We start from the raw sequence: 26,538 nt of genomic DNA on the forward strand, positions 1-26,538 counted from the left end.
AACACCATTGGGAGATGTGGAAAGAACAGTAAGAAGGGTCTTCCAGGCCTGGAGGAGTGGGAAGGAGCAGATGCACCGGCCTGGAGCCACTCTGGCAGTAAGTGGCTTGCAGGCTTTAGCATCTCATAGGCGGAAGAAATATCTCTGAGGGGGTTAGGTTTGTGCCAGGGGGGGCACCTGGTTTTTATAGCATATCCGAGTGTGATTTCTTACTGCGCTGATCGAGCCTGTCTCTGCGCTTGCGGACTCGTTTGCAGTGCATTTACGGCAGACCCGGCGGCCCAGTGTTCACAAGAAGCGCCTTCGCTGCGGTCTTACACCATCACCAGAACCCAGAATTTTATGACGAGGTGAGTGATGTGTTTTTTTTTTTTAATTTATTTATTTGAGAGCGACAGACACAGAGAGAAAGACAGATAGAGGGAGAGAGAGAGAATGGGCGCGCCAGGGCTTCCAGCCTCTGCAAACGAACTCCAGACGCGTGCGCCCCCTTGTGCATCTGGCTAACGTGGGTCCTGGGGAACCGAGCCTCGAACCGGGGTCCTTAGGCTTCACAGGCAAGCGCTTAACCACTAAGCCATCTCTCCAGCCCAGTGAGTGATGTTTTTAAGAGGAAACCCAGTTTGACCAGTTTTTCAGGGGAACTTCAAGTTATTTGGATGGTACGGCCGGATTCAAGAGCCGCTGTACACCCACACTAAAGTAAGAGCAATGGAAATGAGTGTCGAAGTATTCGCTGTACACGTATCCCAGCTAGTAAAACAACGTTTTTAGTATTACAAAAGAAAACTTGTAAGCTGGGCGTGGGGGCGCACGCCTTTAATCCCAGCACTCGGGAGGCAGAGGTAGGAGGATCGTCGTGAGTTCGAGGCCACCCTGAGACTACATAGTGAATTCCAGGTCAGCCTGGGCTAGAGTGAGACCCAAAATAAATAAAACTTCTAACTTGCACGTAATGGGGAAAAGTTGTAACTGCTCCCTTGCTAACAGTTAATATTCTGGGATGTATTCTTTCAAATTCATACTTGAGCATAGCTGTTGTTAGACCTGGGACTCTGCCTTCATGTCATTGGTTTTTCTTTCCTTTTCTGTTTTCTTTTGGTTTTTTGATTTTTTGAGGTAGAGTCTCAGTCTAGCCCAGGCTGACCTGGAATTCACTATGTAGTCTCAGGGTGGCCTTGAACTCATGGCAATCCTACCTCTGCCTCCCGAGTGCTGGGATTAAAGGCGTGCGCCCCCACGCCCGGCTATCTTTCCTTTTCTTGTCTTGTCTCTTTTTTTTTTTGAGGCAAGCCATCAGACTGGCCTTTTCTTTTATGTTAAAGAGAGAGAAAGAGAGAGAGAAAATTGGTGGGGTAGGACCTCCAGCCACTATAATCAAAGTGTAGACATGGGCTCCACCTTGCACATATGTGCAATCTATCTTGCATGCTTGTGACCCCTTGTGCATCTGCCTTAGATGGGACCTTAGGCTTTGCAAACAAGCGCCTTAGCTGCTAAGACATCTCTCCAGCCCCATTGGGTTTTCTTATATGGAATTACAGTGCACAGTTGACTCTGGAGCACTTTGGGACCACATGTCCTCCTCCCCATGTATAACTTTTGAATCCCGCCACGATTTCCTTATGAATAGCCTACTGTTGATGGTAGACCTTTCAATAACATAAAGCAATCAATTGACAATGTTTCCCATCATGTGTATTATATATGGTAAGAAGTGTGAGAGCCACGGGACATCCCTCTGTATTGCCATATTCGATTTACTGGTGCCTACTTCTCTCTCTCAAATAAATAAAGAAAAAGAAAATATTTTAAAGAGGAAAGATTGTTTTATGGTGTTCTGTGAAGATTAAGCTGTGATTTTTCCCCCCTCCCCGAAAAGATTGTGATACTGTCTTTCTTGCAGATTAAGCTGGAGTCCCGTCCCCCCCATCTATATGAAAGATTGTGATTTTTGTCTTTCTTGCAGATTAAGCTGGAGTTGCCCCCCCAGCTGCATGAAAAGCACCACTTGCTGTTCACGTTCTTCCACGTCAGCTGTGATAACTCCAGCAAAGGCAGTACCAAAAAGAAGGACGTTGTGGAGACCCAAGGTTGGCCATCTCCATCTCTCCGTCCCTTTGCTCTTGGAGAATTGGCACATTAGATCTTACACTGTGCTTTGATTCTCTATTTGCATACTGTGGCAGAAGGGCTTTGTTGAAGTTTATAGGTAGCATGAAAATAGCATGCCTGGGCTACATATGTCCATGTCTGGAATGCTAACCCCAGAGAGGCTGAGGCACCTTGTGGAAAATGTGCTGAGGAGGCCTCGCTCAAGGCCCTTTTCCTTTCTCACTCGGACTGATGGTGACATTTGCTGAACACCAGATGGGTTCTCGGTGGCTTTCTCCCTTGTGGCTTCATGCGCTCACAGTGGATTTTTTTTTTTTTTTCTTTTTCTGTTCTTTGCTGTCAACAGTTGGATACTCCTGGCTTCCTCTCCTGAAGGATGGAAGGGTAGTGACTAATGAGCAGCACATCCCTGTTTCGGCGAATCTTCCCGCTGGCTACCTTGGCTACCAGGAGCTTGGCATGGGCAGGGTATAAGATTTTTTAAAATATTTTTAAATGTGTCATTTATTTATTGATGAAGGAGAGAAAGAGGCAGATAGATAGAGAGAGAGAGAATGGGCATACCCGGGCCTCCAGCTATTGCAAACAAACTCCAGATGCATGCACCCCCTTGTGCATCTGGCTTATGTGGGTACTGGGGAATTGAACCGGGGTCCTTAGGCTTCACCGGCAAATGCCTTAACTGCTAAAGGGTATACGATTTTTTTGTTATGGTTTGTTTTGTTTTTCAAGGTAGGGTCTCACTCTGGTCCAGGCTGACCTGGAATTAACTATGTACTCTCAGGGTGGCCTCGAACTCACAGCAATCCTTCTACCTCTCTTCCTCCCAAGTCCTGGGATTAAAGGCGTTCACCACCACACCCAGCTTGGGTGTAAGATTTTAAGATTGGTTTAACCCCACTCCCTCAGAAAACACGAAAGATCAAATAAATCAGGCCGGAGGGACAGCTCAGGGGTGAGAATACTTGCTTGTTGTGCAAGCAGAGAGACCTGAGTTCTATCCCCAGCACCCATGTCAAAAGCTGGTATGCAGGATGGAGAGATGGCTTAGTGGTTAAGCACTTGCCTGTGAAGCCTAAGGACCCTGGTTCGAGGTTCGATTCCCCAGGTCCCACATAAGCCAAATGCACAAGGTGGTGCATGCACCTGGAGTTCATTTGCATTGGCTGGAGGCCCTGATGTGACCATTCTCTGCCTCTCTCTCTCTCTCTATCTCTCTCTGCCTCTTTCTCTCTCTAGCTGTCTGTTGCTTTCAAATAAATAATTAAAAAACAACAGCAACAACAAAAGATTTATTTAAAAATAAAAAGCTGGTAAGCTTGAAACTCCTGGCCCAGGGTTGATCTTTGAGCCTTGCTTCCCTCCTCCCGTTGCTGGTCATGGTGGAAGCAGAGGTAGCTAATATGTTGGGCTTTTTTTTTCTCTCTCTCCTTACCTTTTTTTTTTTTTTTCTTTTCAGCATTATGGTCCAGAAATTAAATGGGTAGATGGAGGCAAACCCCTGTTGAAAATTTCCACTCATCTGGTTTCTACAGTCTACACGCAGGTATGCAGAGATATCACACTTAGTAGTGATTGTTCTGTGAGTGTGTTTTCACACTTTTGTACAGAATTCTGATGCTATATCGATATATCTTTTACTGTATAGGCCGTTATTGAGATAAAGTACATAGAAGAAATCCAGGGGTACTGGCATAAATGACATTAAAGTCATTTGTAAGTCTAAGGAACAGTTTTCTTCTGTTGTTGGAGGAGCTGTGGATGTCACCTATTTTATGTGATGAATCTCATTTAAAGGACTATGCATGCCTGTTCCAAGAAATAGATTTCCTGTCTATAGAACGTACGAACTAATAGACTTTCTGTTCTTCTTTCTCCCCGCCTAGGATCAGCATTTGCATAACTTTTTCCAGTATTGTCAGAAAACCGAATCTGGAGCCCAAGCCTTAGGGAATGAACTTGTAAAATACCTTAAGGTAACACATAGCTTTCTTTGTGGCCCTTTTTAAATTTTATTTATTTTTTAAAAAACTGTCTTGCTTATTTTTATTTATTTGAGAGTGACAGAGAAAGAGACAGAGAGATAGACAGAATGGGCACGCCAGGGCCTCCAGCCATTGCAAACAAACTCCAGATGTGTGCGCCCCCTTGTGCATGTGGCTTACGTGGATCCTGGGCAGTCAAGCCTTGAACAGTTTCTAAAGAACAGAATTTTCTTCCATTCCCAAAGGCCTGGAAGTCCAAGGTCGAGGGCTTCTCTTGTGCAGTCCTGTTGCAGAAGGCAGAGAAGTGTGGTCTCTTAATAAGGAACCCACTGCGGCAGTCACAACATTGATTCATTCATAAAAGGAGAGCCCTTGTGATGTGGTCACCTCTCATTGGTCCCTCCTCTTCATGCTGCTGCATTGGGGATCAAATTTCTTTCACGTGTTTTGGGGTGGGGGATACCCTTAAAGAACTGCTAATTCATTGTGGGAGGTAGTGTAAGCTTGGTGAGTGCTGTGTAGACAAATTTAAAATGACGGAACAAGCCGGGCGTGGTGGTGCACGCCTTTAATCCCTGCACTCTCGAGGCAGAGGTAGGAGAATCACCGTGAGTTCGAGGCTACCCTGAGACTCCATAGTGAATTCCAGGTCAGCCTGGGCTAGAGCAAAACCTTACCTCGAAAACAAACAAAAGATGACAGAACAAGCCTGTCCCAGCTGTGGGCAGGGTTTCAGCACGTCCCTGAGCACAGGGCAGGGTAGAGTTTATATGGAAGTCTTTTATCCCAAATGTGACTGAGGGAGAGCTTTTTGAAAAGAGAGAGAGTAGCTAAATGATATTCTAGGCATAGGACAACATGAGAAATAGAGAAGAGGTATTTTTGTTTAAGCCAAAGAAAATAAACATGCATTTTAATTTTTTTTGTTTTATTTGTATTTATTTATTTGACAGAGAAAGAGGGAGGGAGAGAGAGAATGGGCGCACCAGGGCTTCCAGCCACTGCAAACAAACTCCAGATGCATGCGCTCTCTTGTGCATCTGGCTAACACGGGTCTTGGGGAGTCGAACCAGGGTCTTTTGGCTTTGCAGGCAAACGCCTTAGCCGCTAAGCCATCCCTCCAGCCCTAAACATGTATTTTAATATGCCATGGCTCCCGGCTTCCCCCAAGCTCCTTTTCTGCCTCTCCCCTTTAGTTGTAAGGACCATCGTGACCACACTGGCCAACTGCAGCATTCTGGGCTTAAAGTCGGATAGCAATCATCACGCTCCCGTGAAAGACCCATCCTTACAGATTCTGACGGTTCTTAATACACAGGCATCTCTGGGGTCCAATCTGCCTGTCCTTAGCTTCCCATTTGTTTTAGGAGTTGTTCTCTCCTTATTTGAAACTAAGCATGGAAATTTCCTTGGATTGGTTTACATTGAAAAAGATAGCCTAGCTGGGCATGGTACCGTGCCCCTAAGTTTCTTGGGAGGCTGAGATGGGAGGATTTACTTTAGCCTAGGAATTCCAGGGTAACACAGCAAGACCCCATCTCAAAATAAGCACTTAAGCTGGGCGTGGTGGCGCATGCCTTTAACCCCAGCACTTGGGAGGCAGAGGTAGGAGGATTGCCATGAGTTTGAGGCCACCCTGAGACTACAGAGTGATTTCCAGGTCAGCCTGAGCTAGAGTGAGACCCTACCTCGGAAAAGCAAAATAATAATAATAAGTACTTAATACCGGGCATGGTGGTGCGCACCTTTAATCTCAGCATTTAGGAGGCAGAGGTAGGAGAATCACCGTGAGTTCGAGACTATCCTGAGACTACAGAGTGAATTCTAGGTTAACCTGAACTAGACTGAGCCCCTATCTTGGGGGGGAAAAAGTACTTAAAATAAGAAGGTAACACGCGCTTTGCTATTGCCTGTGTGTAGAGTCTCCATGCGATGGAAGGCCACGTGATGATTGCCTTCCTGCCCACCATCCTAAACCAGCTGTTTCGGGTCCTCACCAGAGCCACCCAGGAGGAAGTGGCAGTTAATGTGACTCGGTAAGGGCAGCGGGTGGCCGGATGGGTGCTCCTCTTCCCTTCGAGTCTGTCCACATCCGGAGCAGAGCCATACCTATCTGGGATTCTAGCCCATGCCGACCACGATCTTGAAGAAATGTCTTTCGATCCCACGCGGAGGGACCCTGTCTAGTTCCTCGCCTCCCTGTTTTCCCGAGTGCTGACAGTATGCTCATCGTTCTGCAGCTGCTGTGATAATAATGAAGTGTTTCCATTTTCACATTACGATTCATTGCTTTATTCATTCCTGTGGTGTGTAGGGTCATTATTCATGTGGTTGCCCAGTGCCATGAGGAAGGATTGGAGAGCCACTTGAGGTCATATGTTAAGGTATGTAAAACAACCACCACCAAAAACAAACAAAAAGACAAAACAGAAAACAAAAGAAACCTGTTCCAATCAGTTATATCTGTGGCTCTCCAATTTTCCTTCTAAGGACTTTTTTTTATATATTTTATTTTACTTTTATTTATTTATTTGACAGAGAAAGTGGGGGAGAGAGAGAGAGAGAGAGAGAGAGAGAATGGGCTCACCAGAGCCTCCAGCCCCTGCAAATGAACTCCAGACACGTGCGCCCCTTTGTGCATGTGGCTAACATGGGTCCTGGGGAATCGAACCTGGTCCTTTGACTTTGCAAGCAAACACCTTTACCGCTAAACCATTCCTCTAGCCCGTAAGGACTTTTTTTTTTTAAATTTTTTTTAATTTATTTATTTGAGAGCGACAGACACAGAGAGAAAGACAGATAGAGGGAGAGAGAGAGAATGGGCGCGCCAGGGCCTCCAGCCTCTGCAAACGAACTCCAGACGCGTGTGCCCCCTTGTGCATCTGGCTAACGTGGGACCTGGGGAACCGAGCCTCGAACCGGGGTCCTTAGGCTTCACAGGCGAGCGCTTAACCGCTAAGCCATCTCTCCAGCCCAGGACTTATTTTTAACCAGCATGGTTCTTTAGGGATGTACTTGGAACTTAATACCTATGCTTTTGCTTCTGCCTGTCGCCAAGGCTTGTGTTTGAACAAGGGCAGTAAGAAGAGAGGCAGCCAGCCCTTTGCTGGGCCTCATGTCATGTGGTAACTAGTGTGACTTGAAGGGCAGGGAAGGTCAAAGAATGTTTAACTACTCTGGGCTAGGCCTCTGATGCAATAAGCAATCTCCATTTCTCTCTCTCTTTTTTGATATATATATTTGAGAGGGGGGGGGCACTAGCCACTGCAAATGAATTCCAGAGATGTCACCACTTTGTGCATCTGGTTTTATGGGGGTTCTGGGACACTGAACCCCGGCCATCAGGCTTTAACCACTGAGCCATCTCTCCAGCCCCAATTTTTCTGTATTCTTTTTTGTTGTTGTTTATTTTTATTTATTTATTTGAGAGCAACAGACAGAGAGAGAAAGAGAGAGAGAATGGGCGCTCCAGGGCCTCCAGCCACTGCAAAGGAACTTCAGACGCATACGGCCACCTTGTGCGTCTGGCTTACATGGGTCCTGGGGAAACGAGCCTCGAACCGGGGTCCTTAGGCTTTACAGGCAAGCGCTTAACCGCTAAGCCATTTCTCTAGCATCCTCCCCTCCTCCCATTTTTCTTTTTAAGCCACCTCCGGGCAAAACTGCTTGTCTGTGGTCAGGAAGGCTGGCTCTGGCCACAGTCAAAAGCGATGTTTGTGTGGGACAGGAAGAGATATCATCAGAATAAACATCAAAGGTTCCTTCACATGAACCATGAACTTCGCCAACGACAGTGACTGCTCTAAGCTTTCAAGTGTCCCGTTCAGACTGAGACCGCCCCCCCTCGTGAATTACAGCTGTGTGATACTTAGGGTGGAAAAGCGGGTATTGAGGACTTTAAATAACCAATATCCCGTGGCGTGTTCCTTGAAGTTGCTCTTACAGCTGGAGTTGTGGGCTAGGTGACCACTGATCCGAATCCAATGATCTGCATGCTTTGAGGGGTGCCCTGGAGACCTCCTGGGCTCCCTCTTTCTGTCCCATGACAATCACCCTTCCCACCTTCGTTTCCATCCCTACTTTTCCCACCCATGGAATTGTTACTCAGTCCCTAATCACCATTCTTGGTAGTTTTCTCGAGTGTCCCAACTTTGAGTACCAGTACGGTAAAAACCTCTCTGTGTGTGTGTCTCTCTCTCTCTCTCTCTTTTTTCAAAGTACGCCTATAAGGCGGAGCCGTACGTCGCCTCTGAATATAAGACGGTGCATGAGGAGCTGACCAAATCCATGACCACCATCCTCAAGCCTTCTGCGGACTTCCTCACCAGCAACAAACTACTGAAGGTATGCCAGGGCATTTAGCGTCGCTCTGCAGCATTAAGCCAAGCAGCTGAGTGGCACAGGGCTAAGCTGGCACATGGAAGGCCTTGGGTTCGGTCACCAGGCCTGCCGAAACAAACAGCTGATTAATAATGGGGCTGAGCCGGGGAAGGTAGGTTAAACAACTTAGGTAGGTTAAACTTAAACAACAAGAAGTTCTGGCGTACTGTCACACAGTAGAGTGGATACAGGAAACTGTGACACACAGTGTGTGCATTTCCTTTCTTCCTAGAATAAACAATTTTGGTTTTTGGCTTTCTTTTGATATATTTTATTCATTTATTTATTTGAAAGAGAGAGAGAGGTGGAGAGAGAGAATGAGCATGCCAGGGCCTCCAGCCGTTGCAAACACACTCCAGATGCATGTGCCTCCTTGCGCATCTGGCTTACATGGGTCCTGGGGAATCAAACCAGCGTCCTTTGGCTTTGCAGGCAGATACCTTAACCACTAAGCCATTTTCTCCAGCCCTTGTTTTTGTTTTTGTTTTTGTTCTTGTTTTTTGAGGTAGGGTCTCATCTCACTCTAGTCCAGGCTGACCTGGAATTCATTCTGTAGTCTCAGGGTGGCCCTGAACTCACAGTGATCCTCCTGCCTCTGCCTCCCGAGTGCTGGGAGTAAAGGTGTGTGCCACCACACCCCACTTCTAGAAGAAAGAATTTTTTTTTTAATTTTTTTTGTCTATTTTTTATTTATTTATTTGAGAGCGACAGACACAGAGAGAAAGACAGATAGAGGGAGAGAGAGAGAGAATGGGCGCGCCAGGGCTTCCAGCCTCTGCAAACGAACTCCAGACGCGTGCGCCCCCTTGTGCATCTGGCTAACGTGGGACCTGGGGAACTGAGCCTCGAACCGGGGTCCTTAGGCTTCACAGGCAAGCGCTTAACCGCTAAGCCATCTCTCAAGCCCTAGAAGAAAGAATTTTGAAAGTTTTCAACCTAAAGAGATGAAGAATATTTGAGATTTATTTGACCTGATTTGACATTACCCAATACATACATTGTATCAGTATATTACATGCTATCCCATTAATATGTCTGATTTGGGCATTTTTGCTTTTTTTTTCAAGGCAGGGTCTCACTTTGGCCCAGGATGATACAGAGCTCACTTTGTAGTCTCAGGCTGGCCTTGAACTTACAGCTATCCTCCAATGTCTGCCTCCCGAGTGCTAGGATTAAAGGTGTGCACCACCTCGTCCAGATTAATATGTCAGATTTTTATGGATCACTTACAAAGTAAATTGAGGATCAGGCATGGTGCACATGTCTGTAGTCTCAGCGCCTCAGGATAACTTGAGTTCACCAGTTTGAGACCAGCCTGGCTAATACAGACTATGTCTCAAAAAAAATTTTTTAATAACTAATTTTCAAAATCTGATTAATAAAAACTTGGTGTGGTGGCACACGTCTGTAAGCTCAGCACTTGGGGGCTAGAAGCAGGAGGCTCAACAGTTCATCGTCATCCATAGCTGTGTAGTGAGTTCAAAGCTAGCCTGAGATAGATGAGATCCTGTCTCAAAAAAATATATATAAGGCTGGAGAGATGGCTTAGTGGTTAAGTGCTTGCCTGTGAAGCCTAAGGACCCCGGTTCGAGGCCGCTTCCCCAGGTCCCACGTTAGCCAGATGCGCAAGGGGGCGCACGTGTCTGGAGTTCGTTTGCAGAGGCTGGAAGCCCTGGCGCGCCCATTCTCTCTCTCTCCCTCTATCTGTCTTTCTCTCTGTGTCTGTCACTCTCAAATAAATAAATAAATAAATTTTAAAAATATAAATATATATATATCCTATTTGGCTTAGACATTACTAAGGCAGTGTCACCAAGCAAGAGGGAGATGTACAAGTCCTGCAGTGACTCTTGCTGGAGAACTGTCTTGTCTCCTGGTAGATGTAGTTTTCTGTCTGAACCAGTATAAGCAGGAGACCTGCCACTCACCTCTGGGGTCTGATGAGAATTTGTCAAAAGGTTCAGCTGTATTGAAGTTATACCTGCTTATAACATTGTCAGTCTAAGAAAATTCATCTTTTTCCTAATAACGTTTCTTATGGAAGTCCTGATTTCTTTTTTTTTTTTTCCCTTTTAGTACTCCTGGTTTTTCTTTGATGTGCTGATAAAATCCATGGCTCAGCATTTGATAGAAAATGCCAAAGTTAAGGTACGTCACTTCACATAAAGGCTTGTGTTTTGGGAGAAAAGAAATTTGCTTTGGTGAGTGTGTAACTAACATTTACTAACACTTTACATATGCAAGATAGGGGATTGTCCTAAGTATGTACAAATAGCAAAATATTTCAGCCTTGTAACAAGGAGGGAAGGCCTAAGCGTGCCCATTTTATCTATGGGGAAACTGAGGCCAGAGTGTTTAAATTGCCTGTCTAGAGGAATGCTACGGTGAGTGAAGGGATCGTTTTTTTTTAATATTTTATTTATTTATTTATGTACTTATTGTAGAGAGATGACAAGGCAAATAGAGAAAATTGGCATACAGGGCCTTATAGCCATTGTAAACAAACTCCAGACCCATGTGCCAACTTGTGCATCTGGCTTATGTGGGTGCCAGGGAATCAAACCTGGGTCCTTAGGCTTCGCAGGCAAGTGCCTTAACCACTAAGCCATTTCTCCAGCCCAGGATCGGGTCTGGAATCCAGTGTACCTCCAAAGTCTTGGCGTCTGAGCCATTATGTCATTAAACCCAAAGGAAGATATGCCTTTTGCTTGACCAGCTTAGAAATCTTCAAATTTGATGGTGGTTAAAGCAGTAAATGAAACTTTCAGTTATCTAGTGTGAGCATCTTGACAATTGTAGACATTTCTATAGTGCTGAGATGGTTGTGTTTCAACAATCTCTTGATTTCTAGACCCAATTAATAGGCCCGGATATACCCCACCACTGTGGGACGAGTGTGTAATCTCAGATTTCCTCCCCTTCATGGCTCCTTTCAGTGGGCCCTCTGTATGTGTGTGTGTGTGGCACCCTGTCCCCTGGTCCCCACTGTCCCGTGCTATCTCTGGCTTGTTGAAGTGTGACTGGCCTGCTGGCTCTTCAGAGATCAAGGCACATGACATTTTTATGCATGTCCAATGTGAGAAAAAACTGTCAAGATCACTCTCTCAACCTGATGGCTAGATCTGCTGCTTAAAGCAGGAGTCCTGCATCCGTTGCGTGTGACAAGGAATTTTTTGGCCAGCCATGTTGGAGCTGTGTGTGGGTGTGGCTGAGAGCCAGAGGGGTTGTGTAAAGAGCATGGGTTGGGGGCTCATGGGGGGGGGGGTCTCATGCTCGCTTTTTTTTTTGTTATTGTTTATTCTTATTTATTTGAGAGCAACAGAGAGAGAAAGAGGCAGAGAGAGAGAGAATGGGCGCGCCAGGGCTTCCAGCCACTGCAAACGAACTCCAGACGCGTGCGCCCCCTTGTGCATCTGGCTAACGTGGGTCCTGGGGAATCGAGCCTCGAAACAGGGTCCTTAGGCTTCACAGGCAAGCGCTTAACCACTAAGCCATCTATCCAGCCCAGAATTTTTCATTTTTGATTGCTCATTGCTATTAAATAAAAATACAGTTTTTACAGTTTCTCAGACAGAGTCCTGTTAAGTAGCCCGGGCTGACCTCAGACTTGCAATCCTCCTGTCTCAGCACCTCAAATGCTAGGGTTATAGGAATATGCCACAAAACCAGCTATAATTCGCTTTTACATATTGTTGTATCCTGCAAAGATTACTAAACTTATTTTAAATTTTTTTGTTTTATTTGTATTTATTTATTTGAGAGTGACAGAGAGAGAGAGAAAGAGGCAGACAGATAGAGAGAGAGAGAGAAAGAATGGGCACGCCAGGGCCTCCAGCCCCTGCAAACGAACTCCAGACGCGTGCGCCCCCTTGTGCATCTGGCTAACGTGGGACCTGGGGAACCGAGCCTCAAACCGGGGTCCTTAGGCTTCACAGGCAAGCGCTTAACCGCTAAGCCATCTCTCCAGCCCTCGTGCTTGCTTTGAATGCCTGTGATGCCTGCAATTCTCATGGGTAACAGGGAGGGGCAGAGGATCAAGAGCCTTTCTTTCTGCACAGGGTCCCTCACAGTCAGCCAGACTTTGCTGCGTGGAAGTTTGGTGGGCTGCGAACCTGAAGGTTTATTTTTCTGCCAGCAGAGCAAGCAGTGTTCCCTGCCCAGGTGGTTTCCTGATTTTATTTATTTATTTTCCTTCTCAGTCCAATTTAAAGATCTTGGGTTTTTAGTGCCAGGGGAGATGCCAGCTGGAAGGGGCCTGCCTTCCACACTGAGCTGCACTGTCGAGCTTGTGCCAGAACCGCCTGCCAAGGAAGATTCTAGCAGCTTGTCTCCTCAGCAGCGCACAGCCAAGCATGCATGCCCACACTACACACCCTGTGGATCTATTACTTCTCTGTGGAAAAAGTCACCGACACAATAGGGTTATGCCTGTGTGCGTGTCCTAGGGTTGTGCCAAGGGCGAGGTGACCAAAACAATAGAAATTTAGATGCTGGAAAGTCCTAGGTCAAACTGTCTGTGGGACTGGCCTCTCAGGCCTTTTTTCCTAGGGATCTGCGTCATAATAAGCTCTCCTTATGAGGGACATCAGCTGTACTGGATTAAGGCCCGCCCTAATGACCTCTCTTAACCCTGTTCACCTCTTTTGTTTTTTTAATTTTCATGGTAGTGTCTCACTGTAGCTCAGGCTGACCTGGAATTCACTATGGAGTCTCAGGGTGGCCTCGAACTCACGGGGATCCTCCTACCTCTGCCTCCCGGGTGCTGGGATTAAAGGCGTGTGCCACCATTCTGGGCTCCTTGTTCACCTCTTCAATGATACTGTCTTCCAGAAGAGTCTACTGCTGAGATAGTTTAGAGATTAGAAGTTCAGCATATGAATCTGGGGGAAGGGGATGCAGTTCAGTATAATTTTCACTATGTTTTATACCCTAAGTAAATGGGATCACTTCATAGCAAATGGTGACCTGATTGTGTTTTAAAATGTAGCTGAGAAGGCTTGACCCCCTCTTGCCTCCTCAACTTCTTTGTACTTTCTCTTCTTTCCTTATTGTTACCTTTTTTTGTAATTTTAGAGAGAGACAGAGAGAATTTGCGCACCAGGGCCTCAGCCACTGCAGTTGAACTCCAGACACTTTTGCCACCTAGTGGGCATGTGCAACCTTGTGCTTGCTTGCCTTGCCTTAGTGTGTCTGGCTTATGTGGGTCCTTAGGCTTTGCAAGCAAGTGACTTAACTGCCAAGCCATCTCTCCAGCCCTCCTTATGTTTTGTAAATTATTTTATTTATTTATTACTTATTTGTTTGCAAGCAGAGAGAGGGGAAGAGAGAGAATGGGTACACCAGGGCTTCCAGCTACTCTAAATGAACTCCAGGTTGCATGTGCCACTGTGCATCTGGCTGTACATGAGTACTGGGGAACCAAACCCAAGTCATTAGGCTTTGCAGGCAAATGTCTTAACCACTGATCAATCTCTCCAGCCCGTTTCCTTCTCTTAATCCAACCAAGTCTCTCTAGACCTTAAATAAACAAATAATGGCCGGCGTGGTGGTGCACGCCTTTAATCCCAGCACTCGGGAGGCAGAGGTAGGAGGATCGCCATGAGTTCAAGGCCACCCTGAGATGACAGAGTTAATTCCAGGTCAGCCTGGACCAGAGTGAGACCCTACCTCAAAAAACCAAAAAAAAATAATAATAATAAAATAAATAAATAATGGCCTGAACAGTTGGCTTGGCCAATGAGGCGCTTGCTGGCAAAGCCAAAGGACCCAGGCTCAATTCCCCAGTACCCACGTAAACCAGATGCACATGGTGGCGCATGCATCTGGAGTTTGTCTGCAGTGGCTGGAGACTCTGGCGAGCTGACTCTCTGTCCCTCTCTCTTTCTCTCTGCCTCTCTCTCTCTCTCTCTCTCTCTCTCCCTCAAATAAAATAATAATAGTAATTAAAATAAAATGTAACTGATTCAGGGGACTGAAGGTAGCTCAGTGGGTAAAGCACTTGCCATTGCAAATGTGAGGACCGTAGTTGATATCCCAAGCACCCGCGTATATGCCAACATGGGCATAGTGGCCCCCTTGTAATTGCATCGCTTAGGAGGTGATGCCCCATGGCACGCTGCCCAGGCAGACTGACTAGACTCAAGAGAGCCCCTGCCTCAGTGAATCAGGTGGAGAATGACTGAGGAAGACACCCAGTGCCCGTCTCTGAGCTCCACATGCGCACGCACACACACATTCATGCACACTGAGACGCATGTGGACACACGCACACCCACACATGTTGCACATCTGCAAAAACAAAAGGAAAAGGAGCTGAGAGACTGGCTTCGCAGTTAAAGCCCTTACCTGCCAAGCCTGAGGACCCATGTATGACTCCCCAGATCCCGCGTGAGCCAGACGCATGAAGGTGAGTCAAGCACAAGGTCACGCATGCCCACTAGGTGGTGCAAGCACATGGCGTTCGATGGTAGTGGCTGAGGCTCTGATGTGACAATTCTCTCTTCCAAATAAATAAATAAATAAATAAATGGGGGCTGGAGGGATGGCTTAGCGGTTAAGCGCTTGCCTGTGAAGCCTCAGGACCCCGGTTCGAGGCTCGGTTCCCCAGGTCCCACGTTAGCCAGATGCACAAGGGGGCGCACGCGTCTGGAGTTGGTTTGCAGAGGCTGGAAGCCCTGGCGCGCCCATTCTGTCTCTCCCTCTATCTGTCTTTCTCTCTGTGTCTGTCACTCTCAAATAAATAAATAATTAATTAAAAAAAAAAAAGAAATGGAAAGGGAAGAAAATAAAATGTCACTGATTGACGAAGCCAGAGGGATAACTCAGTGATCAAACTCAATGAGGACCTTAGTGTCGGTCCCCAGCACCCCCCATGAAAGCTGGCTGTGGCGACACGTGCCTGTAATCCCAGATCTGGGGAGGCAGAGGCGGGAGGGTCCCTGGAACTTTCTGGCGAGCTCTGGGCTCAGTGCGAGACCCCATCTCAAAGGAGTGATAGAGGAAGACACCTGAGGCCCCTCTGTGGACCCATGCACAGGAACATACGCGGGCACCTGCACTCATGGGGAGCCCCACGGAGATGACCTAGGAAGGAAACGCTCACAAAGAGGCGCCAGTGCCGCTTTTCCAAGAGGCACGTCAAGGTGCCAAACTAAACCGTAGTACCGCAGTGATTGTGGATTGCTGAGGGATGGCGTCTCCTGGTCCCACGGCTCCCGTGTATCACAAAGCTCACATGGCTGAACAGAGCCAAGAATTCCTGCGAGGGGCGTCAGGCTTCCTCACCGCCTCTGACCTGGGAAATGGTCTGTCTGTCTTTGAGTGATCCAGATCACTCAAATGCTAGCATGCATAATCTTTTCCCGAACTTAATTATAGTGCAGTCCTAAAACAATATTCAGAGGGATTTTAGAAGTCATTTAAAACACACACACACACACACACACACACAAATCTGCTAGCCAACTGTTCCTAAGAGAGAGTCCTGGCATCCAAAGGAAAAAACCTAACCACAGTGTCGTTTACTCGGAAAAGAACTTGAAAAACCTGTTCTTTGGAAAGCCTCACAGTTTCACGGTGAGCGCAGCCTTGACCTCAGGGTTACTGCGGAAGCCTTCAGCCCTCCCAGGAATTGTGGATCCAGGACTCCTGACATCGTTAGCCATACAGTTTGCCTTATGTCCTAGGAGGATCGAGCCTCATGTGCTGGGCTCGGTGGTTTTGATGTTTGCCTTGTATTTATGAAAGGCTTACATCGCAGGAATCTCACACACTAGCCCTCTATTCCAGCCTTCTGAATTTAGGAAACAAGTTTATATACCATTCTTGATTTCTAAAACTTGAGTTCAATCTTCTTTTTTTAAAAAATATTTTTAGACTGAATATTCTGAATATAGTCTGATGTCTTTCTCAATCAGATCTTGATTTTCTTTCTTTTTTTAAAAATTTTATTTACTTATTTGAGAGAGAAGGAGAGACACAGATATGGAGAGAGAGAGGGAGGCAGTGAATGGGCGCGCCAGGGCCTCCAGCCACTGCATACAAACTCCAGACACTTGCACCACCTTGTGCATCTGGCTTACGTGAGTACTGGGGAATCGAACCTGGGTCCCTAGGCTTGTTAGGCAAGTGCCTTAATCGCTAAGCCCCCTCTCCAGCCCTTAATTTTTTTTTAATTAGTGATGGGGGAAGGAGGGGAGAGAGAGAGAGAATGGGCACATCAGGGCCTCCAGCCACTGCAAACAAACTCCAAACACATACTCCACCATGTGCATCTGGCTTACGTGGGACCTGGAGAATCAAGCCTGGGTCCTTAGGCTCCACAGGCATGTGCCTTAACTGCTAAGCCATCCCTCCAGCTCTTAATTTTCTTCTTATCCTCTCATTTGTCAGTCTTCCTGGAAGTGCGATGCCTAGACCTCCATGCATCCTGGATTGGTTGGGGAGGTGATGATGCTCCCAGTCTTACTTCTGGTACCCCCCCCCCATTATCCAGTTTCCATCAGTATTTGGAGACCTAGCTGCTGTTGAGCAGATAGATGCCTTTAGAATGCACCCATGCTGGGTGCTGGGTGACTATCTGGTGCATGTTGTTGTGGAGGAATTAATATTCTCCATGTTATGTTTTCTCCTGATGCTGAGCCATGACTAAAGGTAGAGACAGCACCTGTTTCTGTCTCCCAGTCCCCGGCCCATCGAACTAGCCTTGAAACGTTCCTTGAGGCAGCAGTCTTGGCAATAGCATCGTTCTCCTTGCTGTGACAGATGGGCCCGCAAGCTTCAAGTTCCTTCCATGTGAGCGAGCCAGAATCCAGTGCATCTTAGGGGACAGGGGGTTGGGGTTCACGATAGGGTTTTGAGGAGAATATAAAACAGATGTCATCAAGGAAAGTTCTCCAACTCTCTTCCATGGTCAGTGTTGTTTATACATGTTTCTTTCCATCACTTATATTTAGCAACTATAATTTCATCAGACTGACTCCCTGTGACCTTCTCTCCCACACTGCACCAAGCTAATTGCTGGCATTCCACAGGTACACTTTAAGAAAGGAGGGTAGGGCTGGAGAGATGGATTAGCGGTTAAGCGCTTGCCTGTGAAGCCTAAGGACCCCGGTTCGAGGCTTGGTTCCCCACGGCCCACATTAGCCAGATGCACAAGGGGGCACATGCGTCTGGAGTTCATTTGCAGAGGCTGGAGGCCCTGATGCGCCCATTCTCTCTCTCTCCCTGTCACTCTCAAATAAGTAAATAAAAATGAACAAAAAAATTTAACAAAAAAAAAAAATAGAAAGGAGGGTAGAAAACACACAGAGGGTAGGAGATATTTATATATGTCCCAAGTGCTATTGCTTGACCTTCAAGCAAGGCAGGAGCTTTTATTTGAAAGTACAAGACAGATGGTGTAGTCATCACTTGCATAGACTCTTTGGGCTTCTCCTAAACCAACTCTGAAGATTTTCACTGCCTGCGTGTCAGACCGGGTGTTAATATCTATGCTTCCGTCCCCACGAATATGTTTGAACTGCTCTCTAGTAGGGCCAGAGGTAAATCCTCAACCTTGAAGCTGTCCTGGTCCTGGAGAAGGAACACATTCAGCCGGGAAAATGAGATCAGAGTACAGAAAGGTGTAGCAAACTCAGGAATGAGAAGAGGCTACTGTGGAGTTGCAGGTGGGGCTTCACCTGGGCCCCAAAGATGCCACGCTTCACAGCAAGGAGAATGCGTCTTGGGCAGAGAAAACAGGCCGTGTCTAGTTAAGGCCTCCAGCATGGGGCTCATGGGAGCTAGGTTGATGTTTAGAGAGAAAAGAGTACGCAATCAAGATTGGGTTAGAAACAAGGGTGAGATTAGTACAAGCTTTGAAATGGGTACGATTTGGTAGAGACTGTGTAGAGCAATGGCTTCTGAAGGAGAAATAAGAATTTCAAACAGTGGCAACAACAAAAAACCAGGGCATAAATATTAGCACTGAGCCTACATTTTCTTTTCGTTTTTAAAACATATTATTTATTTACTTATGAGAGAGAAAAAGGCAGATAGAGAGAAAGAGAGAATGGGCATGCCAGGGCCTCTAGCCACTGCATACAAACTCCAGACACATGTGCCCTCTTGTGCATCTGGCTTATGTTGGTCCTGGGGAATTGAACCAGGGTCCTCCGGCTTTGCAGGCAAATGCCTCACCCGCTAAGCCATTTCCAAGTCCCCTGAGCCTGCATTTTCTTTCCTTCCTCCCTCTCTCTGTCTCTTCCTTCCTGTGTTCTTTCCTTTTTTGTCTCCTTTCATCCTTCCCTTCCTTCCCTCTTACTTCAGTAATCTGAAATTACATTTTGTAGTAATTTCTCTAGTGTGTAGCCTTAGGAGGAATGAGGTAGGATTGGGGATGGGATTGAGTGCTGTAATGAATGAATAAGAGACATTAAGACAGAACCATTCATTCAGCCCAGCAGTTCCCTTTTAGATATTTACTGAAGAGAAATGAAGGCATCCATACAAGGGCCTGTTCACAAATGCTCACAGCAGCTCTATTCATAACAGTGAGGTGGAAACCACCCAGCCATTTACTGCTGGTAAATGGATAGACAAACTGTGGTGACTCCAAATAATAGAATACCACTTAGTCATAAAAAGGACAAAATACCTATGCTTGCAGCAATGTGGATAAAGCTCAGAGGTACTGAAGTAAAAGAATCAGACACAAAAGGCTACCTGGATGAGCTCATTTAGTTGATACTCTAGGAAAGGAAAGTTGTAGAGAAACAATAGCCTTTGTTGGGGTCTAGGCAAGGGGGACTGAGAATGAGAGAATCAGGTTGTCTTCTTGATTGACTGTGGTTGTTACAACCCTTGTCAAAGCTTGCCAAACATGCTTGAAAAGTCTGCATCTAAGCCGGGCGTGGTGGTGCACGCCTTTAATCCCAGCACTCGGGAGGCAGAGGTAGGAGGATCACTGTGACTTCGAGGCCATACATACATAGTGAATTCCAGGTCAGCCTGGGCTAGAGTGAGACCCTACCTTGTGGGGGGGGGGAATATAAGAATAAGGATCTGAGTTCAGATCCCCAACACCCATGTTTAAAAAAAAATAAAAGGTCAACCGTGCTGGTATGTATCTGTAACCCTACCACTGGGGAGATGGAGGCAGGAGGATTCCCTGGGGCTCACTAGCTAGCTGGTCTAGCCAGAGCAGTGAGCTCCAGTTTCGACAAAAAAAAACCTTGTCTCAAAAACTCAGGTAGATTGAGGAAGACACCTGAAGTCGACCTCTGGTCTTTGCATGCACACACATACACATGTGAACATGCGTGTATGCGTGCTCCCGCAAAGGTGAGCAAGGCCTCTGGAAAACCTCCAAGCCAAAAGCAGAGTTCTACCACCCTGTCACCCTCCGCCATCGGTTCGGGACAACCCCTGCCAGGCAAGGGCGGCCAGGTGCAGCAGTAGACTCCAGCACTCAGTGGCAGGTCCATTGGGCAGCATGTTCCCCGCAGGCAGAGGTGTGTGGCACTGTTCCCGGGAGCCAGCTGGGCAAAGAGGGAAGTGGACGTGGGGGGTCCGGAACTCGGTTAGAAGAATGCAACGTATGAGAAGGAAGGAGGAAGCAAAGAAGTTCAAGATAATGAACCAGAGGGGTAGTGATGGGCTGGAGAGATGGCTTGGCAGTTCAGGTGTTTGTCTGTGAAGCCTAAGGACCCATGTGGGACTCCTCAGGTCCCACATAAGCCAGATACACAAGGTGATGCCTGCGCAAGGTCGCACATGCACACAAGGTGGCACGTGCGTCCGGAATTCAAAGACGGTGGCTGGAGGCCCTGATGTGCCAATTCTCTGGCTCCATTTAATAAAAAAGAGGAAAAAAAGAGGGGTAGTAATGAGGGCATGCTGATTCTAAAAAGAAACTTCAGCATGCTGGTGAGTCTCATTTGCAAATTTCTTCTCAATCCCATTACTTCGGAGGAAGAAAAAGGAGTTTATTCCCTAAAGCCTTATTTATTACATAGTGCATTAAATAACCCACAGAAAAGAGGCCTCTGGCCCTGGTGCAGTCTTGTAACGAACCCAGAAGTTGGCCTTTGGAGATGGTTACAGAGTCCTCATGCAAGAAGCAGAGCGAGACAGCCAGGGCGTAGGGAGCCCGTCACTGGGTCTCCACCTGTCCTGGCTGTAACAGCAATGCCCACGGGGGAGTTGGTGGCAAGGCCGGGTCTGGCTCTTCAGGGTGAAGCCCGTTCAGTGAAGAAGTCAGGTGGCCAGGGTTGAGCAGCCAGCTCAGAGCAGGGTGAGGGGCAGGATGCCCTGCAGATGGTCCTGTGAGGACAGGTGCCAGTCAGTACCCTGCACCAGCAGCAAGACAGAGGTGCACACGGTGGCGCAGCTGTGCTCGGAGGCCAGGCAGGGGTTGCTTGGTCAGACGTCTCTTGCTGTCCCTTCTCCTCTCCTTGGAGCTGCTCGTGTATGGAGCCAGGAAATTTCTTCTTGTTGCTTGCTTTTGAGGTTGGGTCTCCCTCTAGCCTAGCTGACCTGGAATTCACTATGTAGTCTCAGGGTCGCCTCAAACTCATGGCGATCCTCCTACCTCTGCCTCCCAAGTGCTGGGATTAAAGGCATGCGCCATCACGCCCAGCACAAGATTTTTTTTTTAATTGTCAAATTAGGATTCTTCACCATAGCCATTTGTCACTAATAAGAGAGCTTCCCTAAGCACCCCTACCCCGCCCACGGCCCCAAATGGCCATGTCCTAGTCACTAAATTGCGTCACTGATGAGCTGGGATGTAAGTTGTCCATCATTTTTGAGCTCTTTTTAAATATTTTATTTATTTGAGAGAGAGACAGATAGAGAAAGAGAGACTAGGTATGCTGGGGCCTCTAGCCACTACAAACAAACTCCAGACACATGTGCCACCTTGTGTATCTGGCTTACGTGGGTCCTGGGGAGTCAAACCTGGGCCCTTTGGCTTTGCAAACAAGCACCTTAACTGGTAAGCCATCTCTCCAGCCACTGGGCTTTTTTTTTTTTCTCAAATTTTTATTAACATTTTCCATGATTATAAAAAATATCCCATGGTAATACCCTTCCTCTCCCCCCCCACATTTCCCCTTTGAAATTCCATTCTCCATCATATTACCTCCCCATCTCAATCATTCTACTTACATATATATAATACCAGCCTATTAAGTACCCTCCTCCCTTCCTTTCTCTTCCCTTTATATCTCCTTTTTAATTTACTGGCCTCTGCTACTAAGTATTTTCATTCTCACACAGAAGCCCAGTCATCTGTAGCTAGGATCCACATATGAGAGAGAACATGTGGCGCTTGGCTTTCTGGGCCTGGGTTACCTCACTTAGTATAATCCTTTCCAGATCCATCCATTTTTCTGCAAATTTCATAACTTCATTTTTCGTTACCGCTGAGTAGAACTCCATTGTATAAATGTCCATATCTTCATTATCTACTCATCAGCTGGGGGACATCTAGGCTGGTTCTGTTTCCCAGCTATTATAAATTGAGCAGCAATAAACACGGTTGAGCACGTACTTCTAAGGAAATGAGATGAGTCCTTAGGATATATGCCTAGGAGTGCTATACCTGGGTCATATGGTAGATGAATCTTTAGCTGTTTTAGGAACCTCCACACTGATTTCCACAATGGCTGGACCAGATTGCATTCCCACCAGCAGTGTAGAAGGGTTCCTCTTTTTCCACATCCCCACCAACATTTATGATCATTTGTTTTCATGATGGTGGCCAATCTGACAGGAGTGAGATGGAATCTCAATGTAGTTTTAGTCTGCATTTCCCTGTTGACTAGTGACGTAGAACATTTTTTTAGATGCTTATATGCCATTCGTATTTCTTCCTTTGAGAACTCTCTATTTAGCTCCATAGCCCATTTTTTGATTGGCTTGTTTGATTCCTTATTAGTTAACTTTTTAAGTTCTTTATATATCCTAGATATTAATCCTCTATCAGATATATAGCTGGTGGTGAAGATTTTTTTCCCATTCTGTAGGTTGCCTCTTTGCTTTATTCACAGTGTCCTTTGCAGTGCCAAATCTTTGTAATTTCATGAGGTCCCAGTGATTAATCTGTGGTTTTATTGCCTGAGCAATTGGGGTTGTATTCGGAAAGTCTTTGCCAAGACCAACATGTTGAAGGGTTTCCTCTACTTTTTCCTCTAGCAGTTTTAGAGTTTCTGGTCTGATGTTAAGGTCTTTAATCCATTTGGACTTAATTCTTGTGCATGGAGAGATAGAAGGATCTGTTTTCATCCTTCTATAGATACATATCCAGTTTTCCCAACACCATTTGCTGCAGAGGCTTATTTTGTTAAAAAATAGTACCAAGCTGGAGAGATGGCTTAACGGTAAAGGCACTTGCCTGCAAAGCCTACAGGCTTGTGTTTGACTCTCCAGGTCCTGTGTAAGCCATACACACAGTGGCACAAGTGCCCAAGGGGGCACACGCATCTGGAGTTGGATTTCAGTGGCTAGAGGCCCTGGCACACCAATTCTCCCCCTCTTCTCTCTCTCTCTACTCTCATATGAAAAAATAAATAAATTTTAAAAATAAAAAAATAATACCTTATTGTAGAATTTTCCAATGAACACAGAAGTAGAGGGAATTGTACAACAAATCTCATGTTGTTAACAGTTCTGCTTAAATAGTTATTTATCTATTTCTTTGCCATTCTTGCTTTCTGGACCTTTTCTTATACTACGTCATCTCTGACAAGAAGCTTTTAAAAACCACTACTATGTTGAGCAAAATTAGCAATGTGTCTTTCTTATCACCTAACACCCAATCTATATTTACTTTCCCCAGGTGTCCTGAAAATGTCATTTAAAAAATCTTTTTTTCATTTATTTTTATTTATTTAAGAGTGACAGACAGAGAAAGAGGCAGAGAGAGAGAGAGAATGGGTGCACCAGGGCCTCCAGCCACTGCAAATGAACTCCAGATGTGTGCACCCCCTTGTGCATCTGGCTAACATGGATCCTGGGGAATCAAGCCTTGAACTGGGGTCCTTAGGCATCTCAGGCAAGCGCTTAACCACTCAGCCATTTCTCCAGCCCCCAAAATGTCATTTGGCAGTTGGTTAGGCTGAATTAGAATCTAAATGAAGCCCACGTGTCATAGTTGGCTGATGTACCCTCTCAGGGTTTGTTGTTATTTTATAATCCTCAAACTGTTCCTTCTCCAGTTGTTTATTTTTCAATTCACTGTGCACTGACAACCGTGGGTGATGTACTCAGCAGAATTTCCCACAGTCTGGTTCGGCTGGTTGTAACCCATGTCATGGGGCTGCCCGGTATGACTTTTCTCCTTGTGTTGCCTGTGCAGTTGCAGTTGCTTGTAGACAGAGGTTCAACACTGTCCTGGCAAGGATACTTCATAGCTGCCACCACTATATAAAAGCAGAAGGTTGTGTGTTTACAGGTCCCACTTTTAATGATAATAATACTGATTAATGGGCTTACCCCACATATACACTGTCCATTCATGACAGAGTTCTTCAGACACTTTTCCTGGCTTTTATAGACAGAGTCAACCCAATTTGGAAGGCCACAGGAATTTTTTTCTTTGGAGGGGGATTGCCACTTTCCTAGGAGTGGTCAGCTCGGGGACTAAGGAATCCTGCCTGATGTTTAGTTAACCTTCTCGGAGATTCTGGAAGCTGATCTAACGTAACCCAAGGTGTGTTAACAACTCAGGACACAGAAGGATTGGTTGTCCATAGGGAACAAAATCCCTTTGAATCTTAAGAGCAAACTGTTCTGTGTTTGAAAGTAAGACATCTTCATAGTTGTATAATTTGATCCTCCCTCACCGGCTGCTTGAGTCAGTGAAAAGCGAACATAAAAAGAAGCACCTATGGGAACCCGCCACTTGAGTCTTTGTAAGGTTAAGGAGTTTCTTGTTGTGGATTTGAGAATTAGAGTTAGGGACAGCTAGTGCTTTGTGGTCCTAATCGAGTCTGTTATTTAAGGCCGAAAACAACGCGTGGTGTCCTGTCTGAAATAGCCGGGTCCTGACTCCAGTTTTACAAAGTACTACCTGCTTGATGACATTCTGCAATGGACTGGAATAATAGTGGCTGGAAGCTGACAGAAGGGCCACTTGCGTCTTGTGGATGATTAGGAGAGGGTAGGCAGTTTGAAGAGAAGGAGCAATTTGTTCCCCAAGGTCATTGACACTCAACCACTTATCCAGCCCAGGGTGTTCCCCTCCTCCCCGTGATGGAGAGCCTGGCTCACCACCTCAGCACGTTCTAAAGGTGGAAAAGAACGGAACATGGCCAGCAAGTAGCTCTTTCTAGGGTCACAGAATGGAGCCAGGAGGCCTATATCCAGCTGCAAACTAGATTGGGAAGTCGAATCTGGCTGGGCAGCTATGTGTACCCCTGGGGTCCCTTTGCCAAAAGAGAGAAGCTGGGCGTGGTGGCACACGCACGCCTTTAATCCCAACACTTGGGAGGCAGAGGTAGGAGGATTGTCATGAGTTCGAGGCCACCCTGAGGCTACATGGTGAATTGCAGGTCAGCCTGGGCCAGAGCAAGTCCCTACTTCAAAAAATAAAGAGACACAGTGCCTAGCAATACCTTCACAAGACCCTCATAATAGGAGAAAAAGATGATGACATCAAAATAAAAGAGAAGGGGCTGGAGAGATGGCTTAGTGGTTAAGGTGTTTTCCTGCAAAGCCAAAGGACCTTGGTTCAATTCCTCAGGACCCACGTGAGCCAGATGCACAAGGTGGCACATGCGTCTGGAGTTTGTTTGCGGTAGCTGACGGCCCTGATGCACCCATTCTCTCTCTCTCTCTCTCTCTCCCACTCCTCCCTCTTTATCTCCTGCCCTCTCAAATAAATTAATAAATAAATATTAAAATAAATAAATAAGTAAAAAATGAAATAGAGACTAATGGAGAGAGGGAGGGGATGTGATGGAGAGTGGAGTTGTAAAGGGGAAAGCGGGGGTAGGGAGGAAATTATTGTAGCTTATTGTCTGTAAGTATAGAAGTTGTCAATAATGAAATTATACATTAAAGAGAGAGAAGAGAAGGAAGACTGTTCAAGGTATACTCTTGACTGAACTCAAAGCCTCAGTTTGCTCATTTGTAACATGGGGTGATAAGACCTTGCTCTTGTGGCTGTTGGAATTGTTTCATAAGCACCCTCCCCGCCTCCTCTTGCTCTGCTTATGGGGTTAGGGAAGGAGCAGTGTGATCTCACATCAGAAAGAGCACAGCGTGGGATTCGTGCCAGACCTGGGTTTGGGTCATAAACGTACCCTTACCTAACCTCTTTGGCCCTCGGCAAGAGGGGGACTAAACTCATAGGGATCTTACAAGAACTCAAGAGAAAGTGCATAAGAATATATAAGTGGCCGGGTGTGGTGGCTCACGCCTTTAATCCCAGCACTTGAGAGGCAGAGGTAGGAGGATCCCTGTGAGTTCGAGGCCACCCTGAGACTCCATAGTGAATTCCAGGTCAGCCTGGGCCAGAGTGAGACCCTACCTCGGGGGGAGGGAGAGAAGAATATACAAGTGCCTCACAGTGTGGGAGATATGCAGTGGTAGACGTAGCTAATTGCTGAGTACGTGGTAATTTTTTTCCAGTAAGCAGTAGTGACAGGAGAGACTGTTGTATAAAGTGTAGACTTTAAAGTGGTCACATGTCTTTCCACATGTGCATATTTTTAGTGAGGATATGTGGATCTTAAGCCTGGGGCAGAGCTTTCTAAAAGGTGTCAGAGAGATGCTAACACCAGAATCATCAAAGATGCTCAGTTTAAAATAAAATAAAATGAAAGTCAGATTTCTTCTCCTTTCCCTGCCAAGCTCTTGGATCAGAATCTACAAGTGGAGACTAGAGACTGAATCGCCACATTTGTGTCTGAGGTGGTCTTTATTAATTGTCAAAGCAGATCCAGGGTACTTATCTGACATACTTGGACCATTTGTATGATACTTTGAGAGAAAGAGGAATAACTCATTTTATCTAAATTTTAAACAAATTAGATTAGAACTCTGGGTTTTTCTTAATGGATTTAGAGATAGG

General features: G+C 46.2%; 1 protein-coding gene across 18 annotated transcripts in view; it reads left to right on the forward strand.

Moving 5' to 3' along the window:
• Positions 1-26,538, forward strand: part of Dock9 (dedicator of cytokinesis 9) — a 362,490-nt gene that overhangs the window by 242,942 nt on the left and 93,010 nt on the right. For all 18 annotated transcript variants that reach the window (XM_045145642.1, XM_045145649.1, XM_045145646.1 and 15 more), the window contains exons 19-27: positions 258-350; positions 1,970-2,093; positions 2,462-2,583; positions 3,575-3,661; positions 4,002-4,091; positions 6,021-6,136; positions 6,415-6,484; positions 8,319-8,444; positions 10,557-10,628. In XM_045145642.1, the coding sequence (XP_045001577.1) occupies positions 258-350; positions 1,970-2,093; positions 2,462-2,583; positions 3,575-3,661; positions 4,002-4,091; positions 6,021-6,136; positions 6,415-6,484; positions 8,319-8,444; positions 10,557-10,628 (900 nt within the window). The remainder of the gene's footprint in view (positions 1-257; positions 351-1,969; positions 2,094-2,461; positions 2,584-3,574; positions 3,662-4,001; positions 4,092-6,020; positions 6,137-6,414; positions 6,485-8,318; positions 8,445-10,556; positions 10,629-26,538) is intronic.

Source organism: Jaculus jaculus, chromosome 3 (genome assembly GCF_020740685.1).
Source record: "Jaculus jaculus isolate mJacJac1 chromosome 3, mJacJac1.mat.Y.cur, whole genome shotgun sequence".
In the NCBI taxonomy this organism is placed as follows: domain Eukaryota; kingdom Metazoa; phylum Chordata; class Mammalia; order Rodentia; family Dipodidae; genus Jaculus; species Jaculus jaculus.